Source organism: Solanum stenotomum, chromosome 12 (assembly GCF_019186545.1).
Source record: "Solanum stenotomum isolate F172 chromosome 12, ASM1918654v1, whole genome shotgun sequence".
NCBI classification, from domain to species: Eukaryota; Viridiplantae; Streptophyta; class Magnoliopsida; order Solanales; family Solanaceae; genus Solanum; species Solanum stenotomum.
The window spans coordinates 49128975-49147039 of NC_064293.1; the positions used below are offsets into that span (position 1 = coordinate 49128975).

The 18065-nt window shown below is 33.1% G+C and overlaps 2 protein-coding genes and 1 non-coding gene across 5 annotated transcripts; 1 reads left to right on the plus strand and 2 right to left on the minus strand.

Annotated features, from left to right (window-relative positions):
* The first annotated feature begins 811 nt into the window (after positions 1 to 811).
* On the plus strand, positions 812 to 10768 carry LOC125847552 (serine/threonine-protein kinase BLUS1). 3 transcript variants are annotated; one of them, XM_049527166.1, is made up of 22 exons: positions 812 to 1058; positions 1798 to 1956; positions 2029 to 2461; positions 3163 to 3417; positions 3826 to 3950; positions 4068 to 4112; positions 4196 to 4277; positions 4379 to 4447; positions 4514 to 4684; positions 4789 to 4854; positions 5967 to 6035; positions 6134 to 6259; positions 6469 to 6542; positions 7314 to 7580; positions 8187 to 8263; positions 8406 to 8482; positions 9408 to 9533; positions 9604 to 9646; positions 9760 to 9806; positions 10165 to 10226; positions 10297 to 10348; positions 10536 to 10768. In XM_049527166.1, the coding sequence occupies exons 3-22, from the start codon at positions 2291 to 2293 to the stop codon at positions 10557 to 10559; spliced, it is 2028 nt and encodes a 675-aa protein (XP_049383123.1). In that variant the 5' UTR covers positions 812 to 1058; positions 1798 to 1956; positions 2029 to 2290; the 3' UTR covers positions 10560 to 10768. The 3 variants fall into 3 exon arrangements, with proteins under 3 accessions (XP_049383123.1, XP_049383124.1, XP_049383122.1); XM_049527167.1 differs by having other exon boundaries at positions 1795 to 2461; XM_049527165.1 differs by having other exon boundaries at positions 1798 to 2461.
* A 342-nt stretch (positions 10769 to 11110) lies between these two features.
* Positions 11111 to 11182, minus strand: TRNAD-GUC (transfer RNA aspartic acid (anticodon GUC)). The gene has a single exon. It is a non-coding gene; the product is annotated as a tRNA-Asp (tRNA).
* A 473-nt stretch (positions 11183 to 11655) lies between these two features.
* On the minus strand, positions 11656 to 13893 carry LOC125847569 (uncharacterized). Its single transcript, XM_049527188.1, has 8 exons — positions 13812 to 13893; positions 13606 to 13669; positions 12773 to 12820; positions 12656 to 12702; positions 12244 to 12310; positions 12120 to 12163; positions 11955 to 12012; positions 11656 to 11871 (listed from the first exon to the last, which is right to left on the minus strand). The coding sequence occupies exons 2-8, from the start codon at positions 13648 to 13650 to the stop codon at positions 11821 to 11823; spliced, it is 360 nt and encodes a 119-aa protein (XP_049383145.1). The 5' UTR covers positions 13651 to 13669; positions 13812 to 13893; the 3' UTR covers positions 11656 to 11820.
* Positions 13894 to 18065: the final 4172 nt, after the last annotated feature.

Genomic DNA, 18065 nt, shown 5'->3' on the forward strand with positions numbered 1-18065 from the left:
TTATGATTTTTATCAGTTTGCTAAAAACAAAAATTAGGAAGAAAAAATCATCACATAAAATGTTAAACTTTCTAACAATATAGCTAAGATAATACATATATGATATACTAGTTACGTGAAAAAGAAAAATAAGATTCAAATACTGCATTTACAATAGATAATACATATATTAATGAGTGAAAAAAATAATAAGAATCTAATACTACATTTACAATAGATAATACACATATTAATGACATGAGAAAAGAAAAATAAGAATCAAATATTGCATATATGATATCCTTTTTTTTTATATATATATATATACAAAATTATTTTCTTCAATTTAATATGTCTTCGGAAATAGTATTTCTATCTCTACAAAATATGATTAAGATCTGTGTATATTTTATTCTTTCTATTATCCCTTATAAAATTAGACTTCCCATATATATTATTGTTAATCTGTTATTGTTGTTGAGATTACTTCTCAATGCTACCAACGAAAGGTCACCAAAATTTATGTCAAAAGTCTTGTTCAGGCAGAATTGTAAACGACGATCAAAGAAAATGGAAAATAAAGCAAAAATTGTAATTCCGAGTGCCTTTTCAACATTATTGTCAAAATATCTGTTCCTTCCCCCCCCCCCGCCCCCCCTAAAAGGATGTGTTACTTTTTTTCATCCAAGGTAAAACTAAAGTCCATTAATGTACTGTCGTGCAGTCAAACTTGTTTCTCCCATAAAAGAAAAAAAGAAAAAAAAAATACTTACTATAGTTTTTTTTTTTTTTATATATATATATATATATAAATGTATAGATAAATTACCCTTCTCTCTCTTCAATAAACGGCGAAGATTCGATCAGAGTAGCCGGGGACGACTAACTTGCAACGTTACAACTATAATATCTTCCGATTCCTAATCATCAATGGCGGAGTAGTCCAACCGTTTCATCCCCAAATTCATCTTCCTTAAACGTCGCCGTTTTTATCTGGATTTGGATTTTCCGGTCAAAGTCTAGTCAGATTGAGTCCTCGAAATTCCTCTTATGCATATCAGCTCGCATCGGAACCCTAGGTCTGCACTCATTTCTGATTGAAATTTGTTGTTGCAATTCTCCGGATACCAGATTTATAGCTGTTATAGTTTGCTCAAGATCAAATTTATTCGCGATAGTACAATATCTGTTTCCTTTGCTTGTTTTATTGGATTCGTTTAGTGTTAATTCCATGATGTGATACCTAAGCGTTAGATTTTGAGACGATTTATTGAATTCAGCTGCATTGGACTTGAAGTTATTCCGACTCTACTTGTTTTGTGATACATGATTTTAGATGTTGACTTATTTGCTATGTTAGCTGAACTAATTCGTATCACATGAATTTCTATGTTTTTTTATTGTTTTTCTCTTCTGTTTACTAGTTTGCATATTTCAACTTTTCTTTCTGTTTTATTGCTATTTTACATGACGATAGTGTTCACTTGGGATCTATCCAGACAAAATGCTTGTGTCCTTACTTTATTCTTGTTAACATATTGAAGCTCATAGGGTACACCGCCAATTGAAGAAGCAAAATGTTTCTAAAAACCTAGTGGCATTTTATAATTTCTTTCTTCACGAAGGGGAGCAACAGTAAAGTTGTCTCCGTGTGACTTATACGTCATGGATTAGAACTGTGGACCAATTTATTCATTTTCTTACTCTGTCTCTCTCTCTCTCTCTCACACACACACACACAAAAACTCTTGTGTGTCTCATCTTATTTCAGTTTTCTTGTTTCTTCATTTCATTATCTTCATTCATTTGGCCCAGCAGATTGCTTTGTCAGTTCTGGAGTGTACTCAGGCCTCAGCTTCTAGTGTCAGATTGCATCTAGCCTTCGACTATTTTGGTACTCCACTGCATTTCTGGATTGTACTCAGGTTGAATATTAGATTATCTCTGTGAGCGGTCTCACTGAATATATTGGCCAAGGTTTGTTGTCTTATTTTCGCGGACATTTTCAAGTATTGTTCAGAATCGTTGACGGCAATTTTGTGTTTGAAGGTGATCAAGGCAAGTCATTATGATCAAGGTTGTTGGGTTATAAAACTTGTCAATCTGAGAGATAAAAGTCGACCAATTAGATCTAGTGCATTTTAGGAATTTATTCCTGTTGAAGTTATTGGTAGGGGAAGTTCATCTCATGAGGTAGCTGGAGCTATAAAATATCTTGTGGATCACAAGCAAAATGTTATATAACTGGAAGAAGCCTCACATTCTTTTCTCTACAGTGCTTGATGGTTTTTATATTGCAATATAACTAGCAATGATGGAACAGCTAACAGAGAAAAAGTTCCCTGTCAACGCAAAAGATTATACATTATATGAGGAAGTTGGAGATGGTGTCAGTGCAACTGTGTATCGGGCTCTGTGCATTCCTCTTAATGAAATTGTTGCAATCAAGGTTCTAGATTTGGAGAAGTGCAACAATGATCTGGTATGTCTGCTATCTATATATGTCTTTGAGATACGCTAGATGTAAAATGCCCTGGTGTTGAATATGGTCAGAAGTCAGAATGCTGGTGTTGCGCACCTCCATTTTGATTTAGATATGTTCTTGTTACCTGGTTATTTTTTGTGAAGTATCTTTTTTCTTGAAAAGGAATTGGGTATATTGTTTGAAGGTTGCATGATTGTATACTTATTTGATCCATCTACATAAGGAGGCAAGTCTCCTAGACTCTTGTCTACTATAGATTCAGACTTGTACTAGTCTATACTATTAATAAAGCCCCAACTCTTTTGAGTAAATATCTTGTTCATGCATTAAAGGTTGAAGCACAGTGTTCTCAGGGTTGTATTACAGTTCTAACGAAGATAGGGTTACATTAGTGTGATACTATATTCTACTGTCTGCTTTTAGGCCATCGACTCTTTTAGTTTTTACATACGTCTTTCTCATATTTTATCATCTTTTATTAAACAGATTAATCTAATTAAATATAGAAATTGAAGTTACGACATTCACTTGTGCAGAATGTACATCATCTCCAGTAATTATTTTGGCAGAATGTGCCACATTTATTCATAATTAATACTCCCTTCAACAGAAACTCTTTTAAGGAGCATTCGTGGGCCTAATGTATGCCTCGTTTCAATTGCTGAAGCTTCCAGAATATTTTTTTGTGATTTGAATAGGATGGAATCCGGAGAGAGGTCCAGACCATGATCTTGATTGATCATCCAAATGTATTGCGTGCACACTGCTCATTCACTGCAGGTCATAGTCTTTGGGTTGTCATGCCATTCATGGCTGGAGGATCTTGCCTTCATATCATGAAATCTTCTTATCCTGATGGTTTTGAAGAGCCTGTAATTGCTACATTATTGCGCGAGGTCCTCAAAGCCCTTGTATATCTTCATTACCATGGACACATCCATAGAGATGTAAAGGTATCACTGTGTTGTCTGCTTTTGTGGAATAACAGTTTAAGCATTCTTTACTAATTGTTTGCTGAAGAAGAGAGATGATGCTTCTTTTTTGTACTTATGATTTTTAGTCTAGGATTTTGAGCCTCTTTGATATCAAGTTGTGTTATGTTCTGCAGAAAATACAAATTCACATGTGGTCTAGATCAAATTTCTTAAGTTTCTCTTTCTCTTCACCCTTCTTCCTCCACTTCTTTTCTCCCCATCAATAACATTTTCTTCCCTCATTGTTAACCAAATTGGCAAAGTTATTAGCACATGGGAATGGTTTTTAGCTAATCTTATCTGAGCTACTCTCATTTTCCTGACTCCAGCGTGCATACTGATGTCACTTTCAGCTTTGACTTATATTTTGGTATGTGTTCTTTGCAGGCTGGGAACATTTTGATTGATTCAAATGGTGCTATTAAATTGGCAGATTTTGGAGTTGCTGCTTGCATGTTTGATACTGGTGATAGGCAGCGTTCAAGAAATACTTTTGTTGGAACTCCATGCTGGTAAGTTCCCTAGCTGCGGCGAGGTGTAGTTTTTATTTGTTAGTGTCATCATTATAGGAACCAACTCTTTTACTTGTAATTGCAATTCTTTTTTTTTTTTTTTGAATTCTTAAATAGGATGGCTCCCGAAGTGATGCAGCAACTGCACGGATATGATTTTAAGTAAGTATCTGATCTGCATATCTGTTCTATTTTTGGTTCTAGGTCACGTCTCATGCCTTCAAATAATTGTTTCAAATTAACAGAGCAGATATATGGTCGTTTGGAATAACAGCCCTTGAACTTGCTCATGGTCATGCACCATTCTCCAAGTACCCACCCATGAAGGTTGATGGATGTTCATTGCTATACAAAACAATCAAGGAAGTGGTTTCAAGTTTTCTGAAAATTTGTTCTTTTGTGATCCTTTCTTTCTCCTTGTAATTCAGGTTCTGCTGATGACCCTACAGAATGCACCTCCAGGCCTGGACTATGAACGGGACAAGAGATTCTCTAAGGTTTGTGTGTTTGACAAACTTTTCATTCATTTGAAGTTTGGTTCTGAATTTTTGGTGCTTTTGCAGTCTTTTAAAGAAATGGTTGCTGCTTGCTTAGTAAAAGATCCAAAGAAGCGTCCGTCTTCTGAGAAACTTTTGAAGCACCCTTTCTTTAAACAAGCACGAGGACATGATTATTTGGCACGTACAATCCTTGATGGCCTTCCACCTCTAGGTGATCGTTTTAGGATGCTTAAGGTCTTGTGCCCATCTTATACTGTGCTTTTCTGGCTGATAGCATTTCCCAATTATACGGAAATCATATGTGATTCTGATTTGTACAATTTGAACTGCTCTATCAGGCTAAAGAAGCAGATTATCTTTTACAGAACCAGGCAATGTATGAGGACAAGGACCATTTGTCACAGGTGAAAACTGAATGTGCCTAAACTGCAGAACGTGGTAGAGAAATCTCACGATTCACAAATGTGTCCACAGCATCTTTTTGTGTTTCATTGCTGGAATTAAAGCATTTTTCTGCTCTGGGTTTTTGGCCATTGGTTGCGAGTCTGTATTTTATATTTATACTTGTTAAGCTTCAATCCTCTAAAGTAGCTTACTTCGTATATCAAATGAAAATGAAAAATTCCCCCTCCCCTCCTCTCCTTCTTTTTTTTTTTTGAATAAGCAAGCAAAAAAATGCCTCTTTTATTCTAACTACCAAGAACTTTAGAAATGATAAGAGGAAGGTCCTGAACTACACTTGATTTTGTACGTGTTATCCCATTGAATTCATTTTTAATTCGCTCTTAATTTTTTTTGGAAAACTTTCATAAAACTGTTGTAACCTCATCATTGTTGTTGCTAATTATTATTACTTCCTCCATTTTTATTATTATACACATACATAGAGTGTGTCAAAAATATCTACTATTATTCAAGTATACAGCAAATCTGGATAATAAGCAAGGTGAGAGGCTGTATTCTTTCCACTTTTTTCTCATACATTCACCATGATTTTGGAGAACCATAGTTAGCAGTGGTGTGTGTATTTGAAAGCTCACCCAGAGTTGTAACCTTGTTTACGATTGTATAGTTGAGAGACATGCTAGAATGTGTATACAAATTTGAGAAGACTTCAATGAGTTTGGGGAGGCTTGTATTGCTACCGGATATAATTCCATCACAAACTATATCACTTAAAATAGCTATTTCTGTTTTAGTTGGGAGGTCAAAGTACACAAATGACTGTTTTGTGTTTTGTTGTAAATATACTTCTAGCTCTTAAGAAAAAATTATTATTAGCACGAAATGGGCCCGAATACAGCAAAACAGAAATATATGATTCTTAGAGATGATACCAACTATGTTACAGATTGAGGTGAGTGATCCTATTTGAGAAAGAACCTTGATGTGTTTTATTCCATCGTATTTGAGAAATCAAATTTGGCATCAGATGTTTGTGTAGCTTATGCAAATATACACACAAAGATATATTCAAGGTCAATCTTAATGTAATTCTGTATATTCACTGATGCAGCAAGAGTATATTCGTGGTATCAGTGCTTGGAATTTCAATCTGGAGGATCTGAAGAACCAAGCTGCTCTTGTATGTACTTATTGTCCATTCACTTAGAACAATTGATTTTAGGTAACAATGTCTAGTGTCTATTAAATTTATTTATCCTTTCTTTATGGTGTCTGTAGCTTCCAGATTTTGACGACATTCCAGATGCTGAAGATTCAAGTACCAGGGGGAAGCTAAGGGAGGGAAATGGTGACGTTGGTTCTGTAGCAGAAAGGCATAATCAATCGAGTGTCCTATCTCACGAGGTATTCATATTAACCATGTTGAAGAACTATATTACTTCTCTTTGTATACTATTCCTTCTCGATGGATTGATGCTGCAATATAAGCCTTCTGAAATTCTTGTCATACTCAATTGCCTCCAGTCTGATATCTCTTTGGACTGGATATTTTTACAAGTTATTCAAATGTGTCCTTCATTATCAGATTTATAATTGTTGATATCTCCATTCAGGATGAGATGAATGACAATCATGATTTGGATGGTTCACTTGCTGCATTTCCTATTAAGCCTCTTCAAGCACTCAAGTGAGAATTTTGTCTTCCTCCTGGTTCTGCTTCTTCTATTGGCATTTGATAGTAAATCCATCGTCACCAACCCAAATTATAGCCAGTTGGTTTCATTATCCAGATGTGTGTGTGTGTATTTACATATATAGTTATATTTTGCTATTTGGAATGTGGTATTCCTTGGAAGCACAACCCTGTTTGCATTATAGGTATGTCTAGCTGAGTCTGGTACATTAAGGAAAGTGATGTTGAAATATTAATACCTTTCTTGATGTTCAAGTGCTGTGGGTATAATGATCCGAGGTATAGAATTAGCATAGCCGTCATGCTAGTAATTAAGTTAAATGTGTATAAAATTAGCCAGTAATTGAGTTAAAGGTACAGAATTAGCCTGTTGGTTTTATGATCAAGGTCTACCGATTTTCCTATGTGAAAGATTTAAAAGTTTTGGTTCTCATTGAGTTAAATAATGTGGTCCAACCTTCATTTTGTCTGGAATATCTTTCAACTAGCTCTTCCTCCTGTGATTGGACTTGAAAGCATGCTTGCATCAGATTAACAGATGAATGAAGTTACCTGCTCACATAGTAGAAAGTGAGGATAAGTTTGTTGAAGGAATCATTGTCGAAGAAAAGGGAAAGTCAATTAAGCAAAAAAGTTCCAGAAATTGTGGAATTATTATTATTAATAATCCTTTTCAAGGAAAAAGTGGAACTATTATATTTCCGACTTGTAAGTTTTTTGTTCCTTGTGAAATTTATGTGTATATAAAATGTTGTACCAATGCAGGGGATGTTTTGATATGTGTGAAGATGACATAACTGCTAGTAGTCCAAGTTGGGAAGATACTATGCGATCAGAGTCTAATCAGCAGAATGATATGCTGTCACTAGCGAAAATTGAGGACCAAGATGGTGGAAAAGATGATGGTGAGAATCTGCGACAGAGTAGCTCCTTGCCACGTTCTGTTATTCCTGGGCATAAAAAGTTTTTTAGTGGTTCACTGCTACAGGATAACGCTCTTTCACCCAAAAAAGTTGTTACTGATGGAGAGAGGTATATTTATTTGTTGTGTTCACAATTGAACTGCTGGAGTTGGTCAACGTTTTCTGAAAACAAAAACAGTTGCAATATGGATGAAGATAGCTATTATAGGATGGTAATACTACTAATTTGCTAGTAGATCATGGTATTCTCTCAAAAAGAAAGGAAGGGCATTGAAAATGTGCAACCCCAAGTTAGTCGATGCTTGTTCCTGAAGTAAATGTTATTCAGTTGAAATTTTCTAAAAAAAAACATCTGCAAAGATTACTAACCAGTAACCAGGAAGTAGTGGGATTCTTGTGCTTTATGGGTTCTGAATATTCTGAGTGTTCTAATTGTGTAATGCGGGTGAATTGTTTGAGTACTTAGGTGCTTCAAGTTCCTGCCAATTTTACTTATAATTTTGACATCAGTGATGATAGTTTTTCTAGAATGCACTTTATCTACGACCTACATGGTTCGAGTTTTGATGTTAGCTGCATGTAGAACTTTTTGTTGGAGTCCGTGTCATCTTAAAATCACATGCAATGATTGGCAATGGTTCAGTCTACATTTTCCATATTTCGAGCAGTAAATTGTTGTTTCAAGCTGTGTTACATTGTTTAGTTCTATATGTAGGGAATATCAACATCCGAAGTACCAGTCTGAGCGAAACTATAGCGGCCCATTGCAGTACCGACATAAAAAAGATTTAGGTAATCTGGTTTCTGACAAAGAATTTAGACTGCGTGATGTTTAAAAAACACAAATTCCTCCAGATTATTATGAGTTCTGATTTTCTAAATGACTTTGTTTTGTTACCTTCCCTTCTGAGTCTCTGGATAATGCTTGTCGCAGGAGAAGATTCATCAGAAGGAGCTGTTGTCCAACGCAAGGGACGTTTTCAAGTCACATCAGCAGATCTAAGTCCCAAGGTATATATACTGTGCCTTCTTGCATTGATTGTCAGGTCAGCTATAATAATGCATTATGAAGGGGAGTTTTCTTCAGTGACCAGATTCCGTCTATAATACATGTGAATTAACACCAAATCACTTGCAAAATGAAAAAAAAAAAAACACCAAATCACTTGCAAAATTTTTAAAAACACACACACACACACACAAATCACTAGTGCATACAAACATTGGTTTATTCAAGGATATGAACAACAAGAGTGGAAAAGGTTGGGTTAGGGGGTAGACTGTGGATAACCTTTAGACTGTTGTATTTTTTGATGACCATGCTTTGTTTTCTTGTTACAAGCATTCCTCATACCTTCCTAAGTGATTGTTACCTGTGCCAAATCCCGTTTAATATAAGTGAAGCTGAAGATTTGCCGCTTTGTTGATCACCAAGAAAAAAATTTCCTTCATTGTGTTTAGCATTTAGTGGCAATATTTTCCTTCCACATACTTGAGTTTATGGTGCATTTAGAGCGCAATATTTGTTCATGATTTATCCAATAAAATCATTTTTTTCTTCATAAAAAAAGAAAAGAAAAATCCTTCCAGGTTGGTTTGGGAAAAATTTGTTCTTTGGTTTTTGTCGGATTCTGAGCTTTTCTATTAAAGATCTCTTAATTAAGAGGAGTGAAACTTTCTATGTAAGAGTTAAGACCGTTTGCTTTGTAACATGAGCATAAAATGATTTGTCAGGGAATTTGCTTTTTAGTTCTTTCTGCTGCTGTCTCCTTTCTATTTCCTTAATAAAGTTGCATTCTGCATGGGTTTCTTTAGTTTCACTTTCAGCATTGACTTCCCTGTTTGGTGTTCTCATGGTAAGTATCAAACTTAGCAATCTCTCTTTAGGCGATGATGGCTTCGTAACCATTGCCTCTTTTTTTTTTCACTTGTTCAGGAACCTACAAGCTATTTCTTTAACCCAGTTCAGGGAGGTTCTACTAGTGCAATTAATCTAGGTCTAGCAGCTGCTTCACTACTTCCAACATTGCAATGCATTCTACAGCAGAATACTTTGCAAAGGGTAATTTCTACTACATCAAAATCTTGTGCATCACTGTTGCCTGTTGCTAATCTGTTCTGCATCTTGTTAGGAGGAATTAGTGAAGCTGATCAAGTTCGCAGAGCGAGGATCTGGTAAATTATCTATTTACATTTGGTCCACATTTGACCACATCTCCTTTCGATGTTGAATGTTAACTATATTTATGTGTTGCCCCTGACCGGCTTGTTATTTACATCTGTTTAAGTCAACCCTATAGACTTGGCTGAAGCTGGGACCAGTGATCTTCCGCAGGTAATTGTTTGTTTGTGTGTTATGTAATATGATACTAGAAATGGTGCCAAGTTGTATTGAAAATAACGTATTTTTAATTATTAAAAGAGATAAGACCAAGCAATTAGGAAATAGAGTGTTGTAGGGATACCAGTTATCCCTTTGACCATTATTATAATGTGAGAGTGGGGTTTATATTGAGTTTTGACTCTTTTTCCATGAAGGCCTAAGGGTTAAAAGTTAGAACTTTTATAGTAAAGGAAGGGGTTGGGGTGGTGTGCCCTATCCCATGCATGAGTGTGTAAAAGAAATGCATGGTGTATGTCTGAATTATGTCACGCTCCTGCATCCTCCTAACATCAGCACTTCCATTCTGCAGATGCCTGCTACCTCTGTTAGGGAGAGAGAACTGCAATCAATGGTCATTCAATTGCAACAAAGGTATGATATTCGTTGACAAATTTGAACTTGATTGCTTGTTATGGAAAACTGAAGGCTCATCAATTTTCAGCATTGGAAGTCTTGTGGAAGAGTTGCAGAGACAAAAGATGAAAAATGTTCAGGTATGTGCTGTGCAATTGTCGGGGAAGTCCTTTCCTTTATTTTCTTCCAAAGATCTGATTTTTTTAGAACAAAGTTGAAAACGGAAAATGAAAATGCAGTGCTGCTTTATTCTTGCACTGTTGTTATAAAATTTCCAAGAAACCATTGATGACATGTTTTTCTCAAGTTGTCATTTCTGGCTTGCAGTTGGAAAAGAAATTGAATCGCTGATAAAAACTAGAGGATATGAAGGCTACACTACATGGTTGGTGAAGTTACTACACATGCTTGTGCTGGGGCACATCGTTAAGTTACTTGGCGAGTGGGTTGTATTTTTTGTGTACCATATGTGTGAATGTAAAGTAGGCACCCAAATTTTGAGATGCTATTCATTGTCAGAATCTTGATTATCTATTGTAATATACCAATTGGGTATTGTATTTAAGTTGTCCTTCAATATTAATTGAAATTCTAGGTGCAAAAAAAATGCAGCTTGTGTAAATCACCCTTGCGAAACCCAGACCCTTGTTCCGAAATAAACCTAATAAACCTCTATGGAGGAGTTTGGTCCATTTGATATTCCTAGTGTTGATATTTTGAGTTGTTGATTATGTAACTTATATGTCAGATTTTTATTTTTTATGTTAAAGATAGCTGCTTTTTTTTCCTTTGTTTGGGGGTGTTAGCTAGGAGAGCTTTAAGTGGTTAAAGAAAGGTCAAATAACTCCCAAAATTCCATCAAAGATACTTTAAGGCGTGATTGTTTAAAAAATCAAAAAAGACGCCGCTGCCGGGGATCGAACCCGGGTCACCCGCGTGACAGGCGGGAATACTTACCACTATACTACAACGACATTGTTGTCTAACAACTGCTTTAGAAAAAATTAGACTGTTGTTAATTGAAAAATGGTTATTTGAAAGTTGAAGTCACATATGGATATAAACAAGTTGAAGTTTTGTGGGTAAAAATTTCTAAAATGTGTTTACCAAATTTTATACTTCATGCTTAAAGTTGTAATAATGAGTTACTCTGACAAACCCTTTGGTTATTCGAAATCATGGCCAAATAACTATTTATAAGTTCATGCGTGAAACTGGATAATATAACCAGTGATTGGGAAAACTTGTCGCGCAAATGTATTGAAAAGTTCCATCTTTTCTTTGACATGAAAGTAATTTTTTAAGGTTTGTGCACCATAAAAAGATAATCCTCGTTAGAATTGTTTGAAAAAGAGAGAACAAATCGCGATCTTCGTTTGCACCAAAACACTAGAATGATCACAATAAATGCATTTATAAAGACGAGTCGTAAAGCCCCTCTTTCAATAAGGACACCAATAGAAACACTTTTTTTACAGTCTAGAGAAGTCTTGCTGATAATAGAACATCATTAAGGAGTAAGCATAAACACTTCACAGGACTGAATTAATCATTAAGTTTCTCTCTTCTGGCTATAACAACTATGAACAATCCAAAATTGACAGAGTCTAGGTCACCAAAGGCAGTTCTCAGTGACAGCCGAAACGATACCCTTCAAAGTGGGCTGCATATAAAAAGAATGCAATGAATTAAAGGGAAGAAACACTTCTACGTGCAAAGAGAGTAAAATATCTGCATGTTACTAACCAGAGAATGGTCGCGTAGTCCAAGAGATAAAACCAAAGACCTAGAAGATCCGGCATTACTGCAAATAAGCAAGGTTTGGATTAGTAGAGAAATATCAGTATCTGATTCAGGTATCATCCCTCACAGAGAGTTGAAATCTTAATAAATTTCAGTTCCCGTAAGTACCTTATGTGTTCAATAATCTGCCGAGCACATGCAACCAGCATGGGCTGCAGAGAAAAATGCAGTTTATTAAGTTTATAATTATACACAAAACGACATGAAATTACTGCAGTATATTATAAAATACCTCATCGCGTTTACCCAGTAATACAGAAACACTAAAGGTTGGATGGATCGACACCCCTTCCTCCTTCCTGCACAGCAAGACTACATACCTTACTTCTTTTATATGACAAAACTCTTTCCAACTGAATGAGGAGTTCCAATTATGAAAACAACTCAACTACAAGCTATAAGATCTCTCAAGTCATGCTCAGAGTACAACAATAGACAGAACAAGTGAAACTCAAAAGCAAATATGGCTTAATAGCAACTTAAAGATAGATTGATTGATTTCATATAGCATAGATCACATAAATAGCATCTAAAGGCTTCTGTTTAGAAGTTCATTTTCTGCACAAACCAAATCCATGCTCATCAAAAGAAATCTGAAAACACCAATATATAAGCAAGAACAGCTTCACAAAAACGATTTGTACCTGGCCTGCAATATTGTACCCATGCTTCCTATTTGAGTAGCTATAACCTGAAAATAACAATTAAGATTTAATAATGCTCATATGTGGCAAAAACCAAATCAGGTGTTTCTGACTTACCATAAAATGGTCATCATAGGCACATATGACTATATCTGTTTTATTTCCCTGCATACATGAAAGATGATCTAGCTCAAAAGAGAGTTGAAAAAACGAGAAATATTTCGCAATATACCTCTATAGTGAAATTCCTTAAGGAGAGCTTAAAGATTCGGGCTCACAAAACCCGTCTCTACCATATTTATTAACAATGACGTTCTTCTGCAAAGTCTCTTTCCCATCATTCATTCTCCAAAGCGAATTTGCAAAGAAGATTTTTACTGTGAAGTCTAAGGTTTCTCACTCCAAGTCTTCCCTCTTTCTTACTTCTCATCACAAGATCCCTTTACATTACTTTTTTTTCCTTTTTCCTCTTCTTATTATTTTTGTTGATAAGGTAACCTGCAGTCACTACCTTTCAAGTGCGCACAAGTTAAACCCTACTTTAGTGTAATAGTCGGCAAACCACACATGATAGTTAAACCGCACTATGCAAACATGTGTGATTAGCTCCACCAGGAAAGCATGGAGGTGATTTTCAATCATTTGGGAGATCAGCTGCTAAACCAACTCGATCACCTTTGCAGAATTTTTCTTTTTTCCTCTTAATTTAATTATGGTTGTGCTTTACTGTTCTTTTTTCATCAAATGCGGAGAAATACATTAATCAATCAATCAACTATGTCCATAATACAGTCCTTTTTTGGAAATTTTGATTTGACATTCATTTTGAAACAACTTAATCAGACCAGAAAAATTCAAACAATCGTGTATTACACAAAAAGCAACAGAGCTAATTACAAAAAAATAGAAATATTTCAATGTGAAAGAAAGGGTAAAATGTTGAGATATGCCTTAATATCGAGTGAAAGCTTCTTCTGCTGGACTGGGATTTCCATAGCTTCCTTTCCTCTTCCCCTTACAAAATAAAACCAATTCACATTAACAAAAAGGTTCCTAAAAGCAGAAGAAAAAACGAAAAGAACTTCCAATTTGTCTACGTAATAGCTTTTTTTTCCCTTCATTTTTCCATTTTCTGTATTAGGGCTTATGTAAATACCTGGAAGAACTGAGGTTTAAGCAAAAATGGAGGTGGTAAATTCGAAAGGCTCTGAGCTTGGCGTGTTATTGAAGACTAGCAATGGCGATGGAAAGGGAGAAGTACTGAGTCGCATTGATGGGCCGGGTACCGAAACAGTTGGGCCTCGCAATTGGTGATAACTGATGAAAGCCCAAAGTATTGACCCATTTAGGATGCATAGGCCCAAGTTGGGTGAGGGGATATGGAGGGAAAAAACTTATCCGCACTAGGTGTTTATACCAAGCCAATGCAATTTCCATTATTACGTGATTTAATGAAGTAAAATGAACTATAAATTTAAACACATGACATGCATGTATTGGCTTGGTGTAAACACCCGATGCGGGTAAGTTTTACCCCATATGGAGGGTCTCGGCTAATTTTACACAATTGTCTCTTTTTAGGCTACAATTTAAATTTTCCTCCAATTTTAAAAATTTGGAAATATAACTTGAAAAATTGTACATTAGACTCTGATCTAATATTTGTTTATAGGGAAATCTTAGTAGTTTAATTGGCTAGCTACCTGATCTCTCATTTTGTTGGTGGGGATTTGATCCTACTATTGTAATCTTCTCCCCCATTTCCCCGTCCCCACTCCCAATTTATTAAAAAAATAGTAATTATTAGATACTATTTGTTTATACTTTATATATTGCTCAACTTTACAAATAAAATATATATTGTCGTCTAATATTTACGGTAAGTTACAAAATTTAAGATTATATTCTAATATTTTCAATTTAATCAAAAATAAACTTTAGAATATGGTTTTAGAAGTTTATAAATTATGAGAAAAAAACAAGGAACATTTATTAAATAGATATCCTAAAGGGATAACCAAAGAAAATTTAAGACGTCAGTCTAAGAGCCTATTTGGATTGGTTTAAAAAAAATAATTTTTAAGTCAAAAATAAAAAGTCAAATTGAAATAATTTTTAAGTCAAAAAATCAAAAGTAAGGGAGACTTAATACTTTTGATTTCTGACTTATTTTAAGTCATTTTTTTACCTTGCTAAACACTTCATAACTTATTTTAAGTTATTTTTGACTTATTTTAAGTCATTTTTTATGTGCCCATTTGGATTGACTTATTTTAGGTGCTTTTAAGCCAAAATAGTTTTTAAGCAATTTTAAAGTGTTTGGGTAAAATTAAAAAGTGCTTATAAAAACTTATTTTAAAGCTAAAATAACAAAAATAAGCCATAAGTTAGAAAAATCTTATCCGCATTCAACGATTAACCCTGTGTTAATTCATTACAATTTATGTAAATTAGTTATGATTATCATTATGTGATAAAAGTACAATATAAATAAAAATAAATATATGTATTTATTGATTTGATATAAAGGTGTGAAAGTTTTTTTTTTCTAATATGCAAGTACTAGTACTTTGGTTCAGCGTAGATCATTTGGTCTTGGTATTTTCCCCGCCGAGGGAAAAGGCCAAAATAATCTATGATCTTTGAGTTAAAATTCAAAGTCATCATTGAATTTTCATATGAAGCAGTAATGGTCCTTCATATTTGCAATATTGGTGCACTTTTATTCCTCCTCAAATTTTTGCTTACTTTTTAATATTTATTTTATCCACAATTTTATATATAAAATATTCAATTATCTTTTTATATATTTAATAGAAATAATAACTCCGGCTAGAGAATGTAAGAAAAAAAAATACGTTGTTCCATTCGGTATAGATCTCCTAGTGAACATCTACCATTCTATCTGTCAATGCACTCACCAACCACCTGGTTGTTGAGGGTCATTACACGTGACTCAATTAGAAACCTTAATTGTTTCTTCTCATAAAATGTTTTTCAATAATAATTTTGACATATTATGGAAAATTAAACTTACAAATGAACATTTTGCAAGACGTTCTCAAAAATAAAATAAAATCGAAACACTTAATGTTCTGAAAAGTTTTTTGGAGGATTCTATTTGTAAAAACGTTCAATAACTTTTTTGGTACTTGGCGGCGACTTAGCTTACTCATCATTTATTTAGGTATGATAGGCGTATATGGAATCTATATATCTATTTAAAGAAAGAACATAGACAAAGATGATGTAACACATCTTTATGATCTTTATTTATAATTATTTATTTTTCTCTTTTTTTATATATTTTTTTCTTATTTTTTTCAATTATTTTTTTCTTGCAAAATTATCTTTTTAACTTATACCTTTTCAATTATATAAATTTCATTCTTAAATTAGTATTAATAATATTCATAACTCCCAAATTTTTCATATTCATAACCTCTCAAGCTTCATAACCTTTAATTATTTAATGTAGAAGGTTATATTAACACTATAAAATCACACTAAAATTGTGTGTTATTTTGTAGTCATCTTTGATTAGAGAATTAGTGGCAGATATGTTACAATATTTTTAAGCTTTGAGGTGCATTATCTTTTCCAAGTATAATTTCATATATTACTTTTAATTAGCAAGTAAAACTAATATGTCAAAGCATCTTTTTGTTTCTTCTAGATAAATTATTTTGGTTTGTCATCTTTATGATTCTCTTTATAACCATAAAGATGGAGATTCATTTTAGGATTAACAATTTGTTATTATTTTTTTTGACTCTTGTATATAGGATGAAATGAAATCATCCAGAGATGAAGATTAATGGATTTTGCACTATATAGATTGATTATTCTTTATTTTTTTAGGTGCTTAAGAAGTAGTGTTTTTATTATATTATTTCCTTTTTGGATTATTTATATTTTGTCAAAAATGATTAGATGTATAAGAGGACTTATGATTAAATGATTTTCNTATATTACTTTTAATTAGCAGGTAAAACTAATATGTCAAAGCATCTTTTTGTTTCTTCTGGATAAATTATTTTGGTCTGTCATCTTTATGATTCTCTTTATAACCATAAAGATGGAAATTCATTTTAGGATTAACAATTTGTTATTATTTTTCTTGACTCTTGTATATAGGATGAAATGAAATCATCCAGAGATGGAGATTAATGGATTTTGCACTATATAGATTGATTATTCTTTATTTTTTTAGGTGCTTAAGAAGTAGTGTTTTTATTATATTATTTCCTTTTTGGATTATTTATATTTTGTCAAAAATGATTAGATGTATAAGAGGACTTATGATTAAATGATTTTCTCCTTATTCTTTGTCTTTTTCTTCTTTTGCTAGATAATTTTTTAACTTATTTGATCATATTTTAAAGATTATAGGAGATATATCTATAATGAAAATGGTTAGACATTCTTGCATAATTTGATTTTACAAGGTAAAATAATTTGATGTGTCTAATATAATTACAACTCTTTCTTTGTTGAAATCATACATTTAATATTATTTGTTTGTGTTCGTGAAGATATAAATTCCGAGTTCTTTTAAAAAAATATTTTATTTATTCTCTTTAGACCTCTAAGTAATTCTTAGATAATTTCATTATTTCATATTGACAACACTCTTCAAACAAATTATTTATTCAGATAAATTCATCTCACTTTTTGTTAATAATATTAGATTATTGTGTTTGTGGGCTATAATATTTTAAAACATAGAAGCAGAAAATGAGTCAATTGATATCGATATGCTACTTAAAGAAATACGTACATATACTTCCATAATCTGGTGGAACAATTTTTATTAACAAAAATGATAGAACATAAGAATGTAAAGTTAATTTATAATTTTGAAAATACATTTTGTTTTATTAAAAATAAATTATTTATTAATGTGTAAAATTACAGTCTTTAAATTTTTCATTTTTGTTGTTTTCCAAGAGATTTCAAGTTGTTTATTAATAAGTCAAGTTGCAGTCTTTAAATTTTTCATTTTTGTTATTTTCTAGGAATTCTCAAGTTATTTCAAAATTGCGATTAATTTATAATTTTAAAAATACAGTTGATTTCCTTGCTTTGTATTTACTTATAATAAAATATTTGTCTCAGTAACTCTAATTTGATTGTCTTTTCATTTTCTAGAATTAATGTTCTTCATTAGTGTAATAATGAATAAATATTACTCCTATTATGTTACAAACAACTCCAAAGCCACATTCTTAATCCTCTTAATTATTGTGACTCTTTATTCTTAGGAATTTATTATATTGAATGTAATATTTATTTAAAATGTGAAATATACTTTTTAATATTTTTGTGTTTAAGCCAAGCAAAATTAAAAGAAATAGGAATTTGTGTGTATCATTTTTTAATCTTTTTTGCATAGTGAATTCCCTCTTTT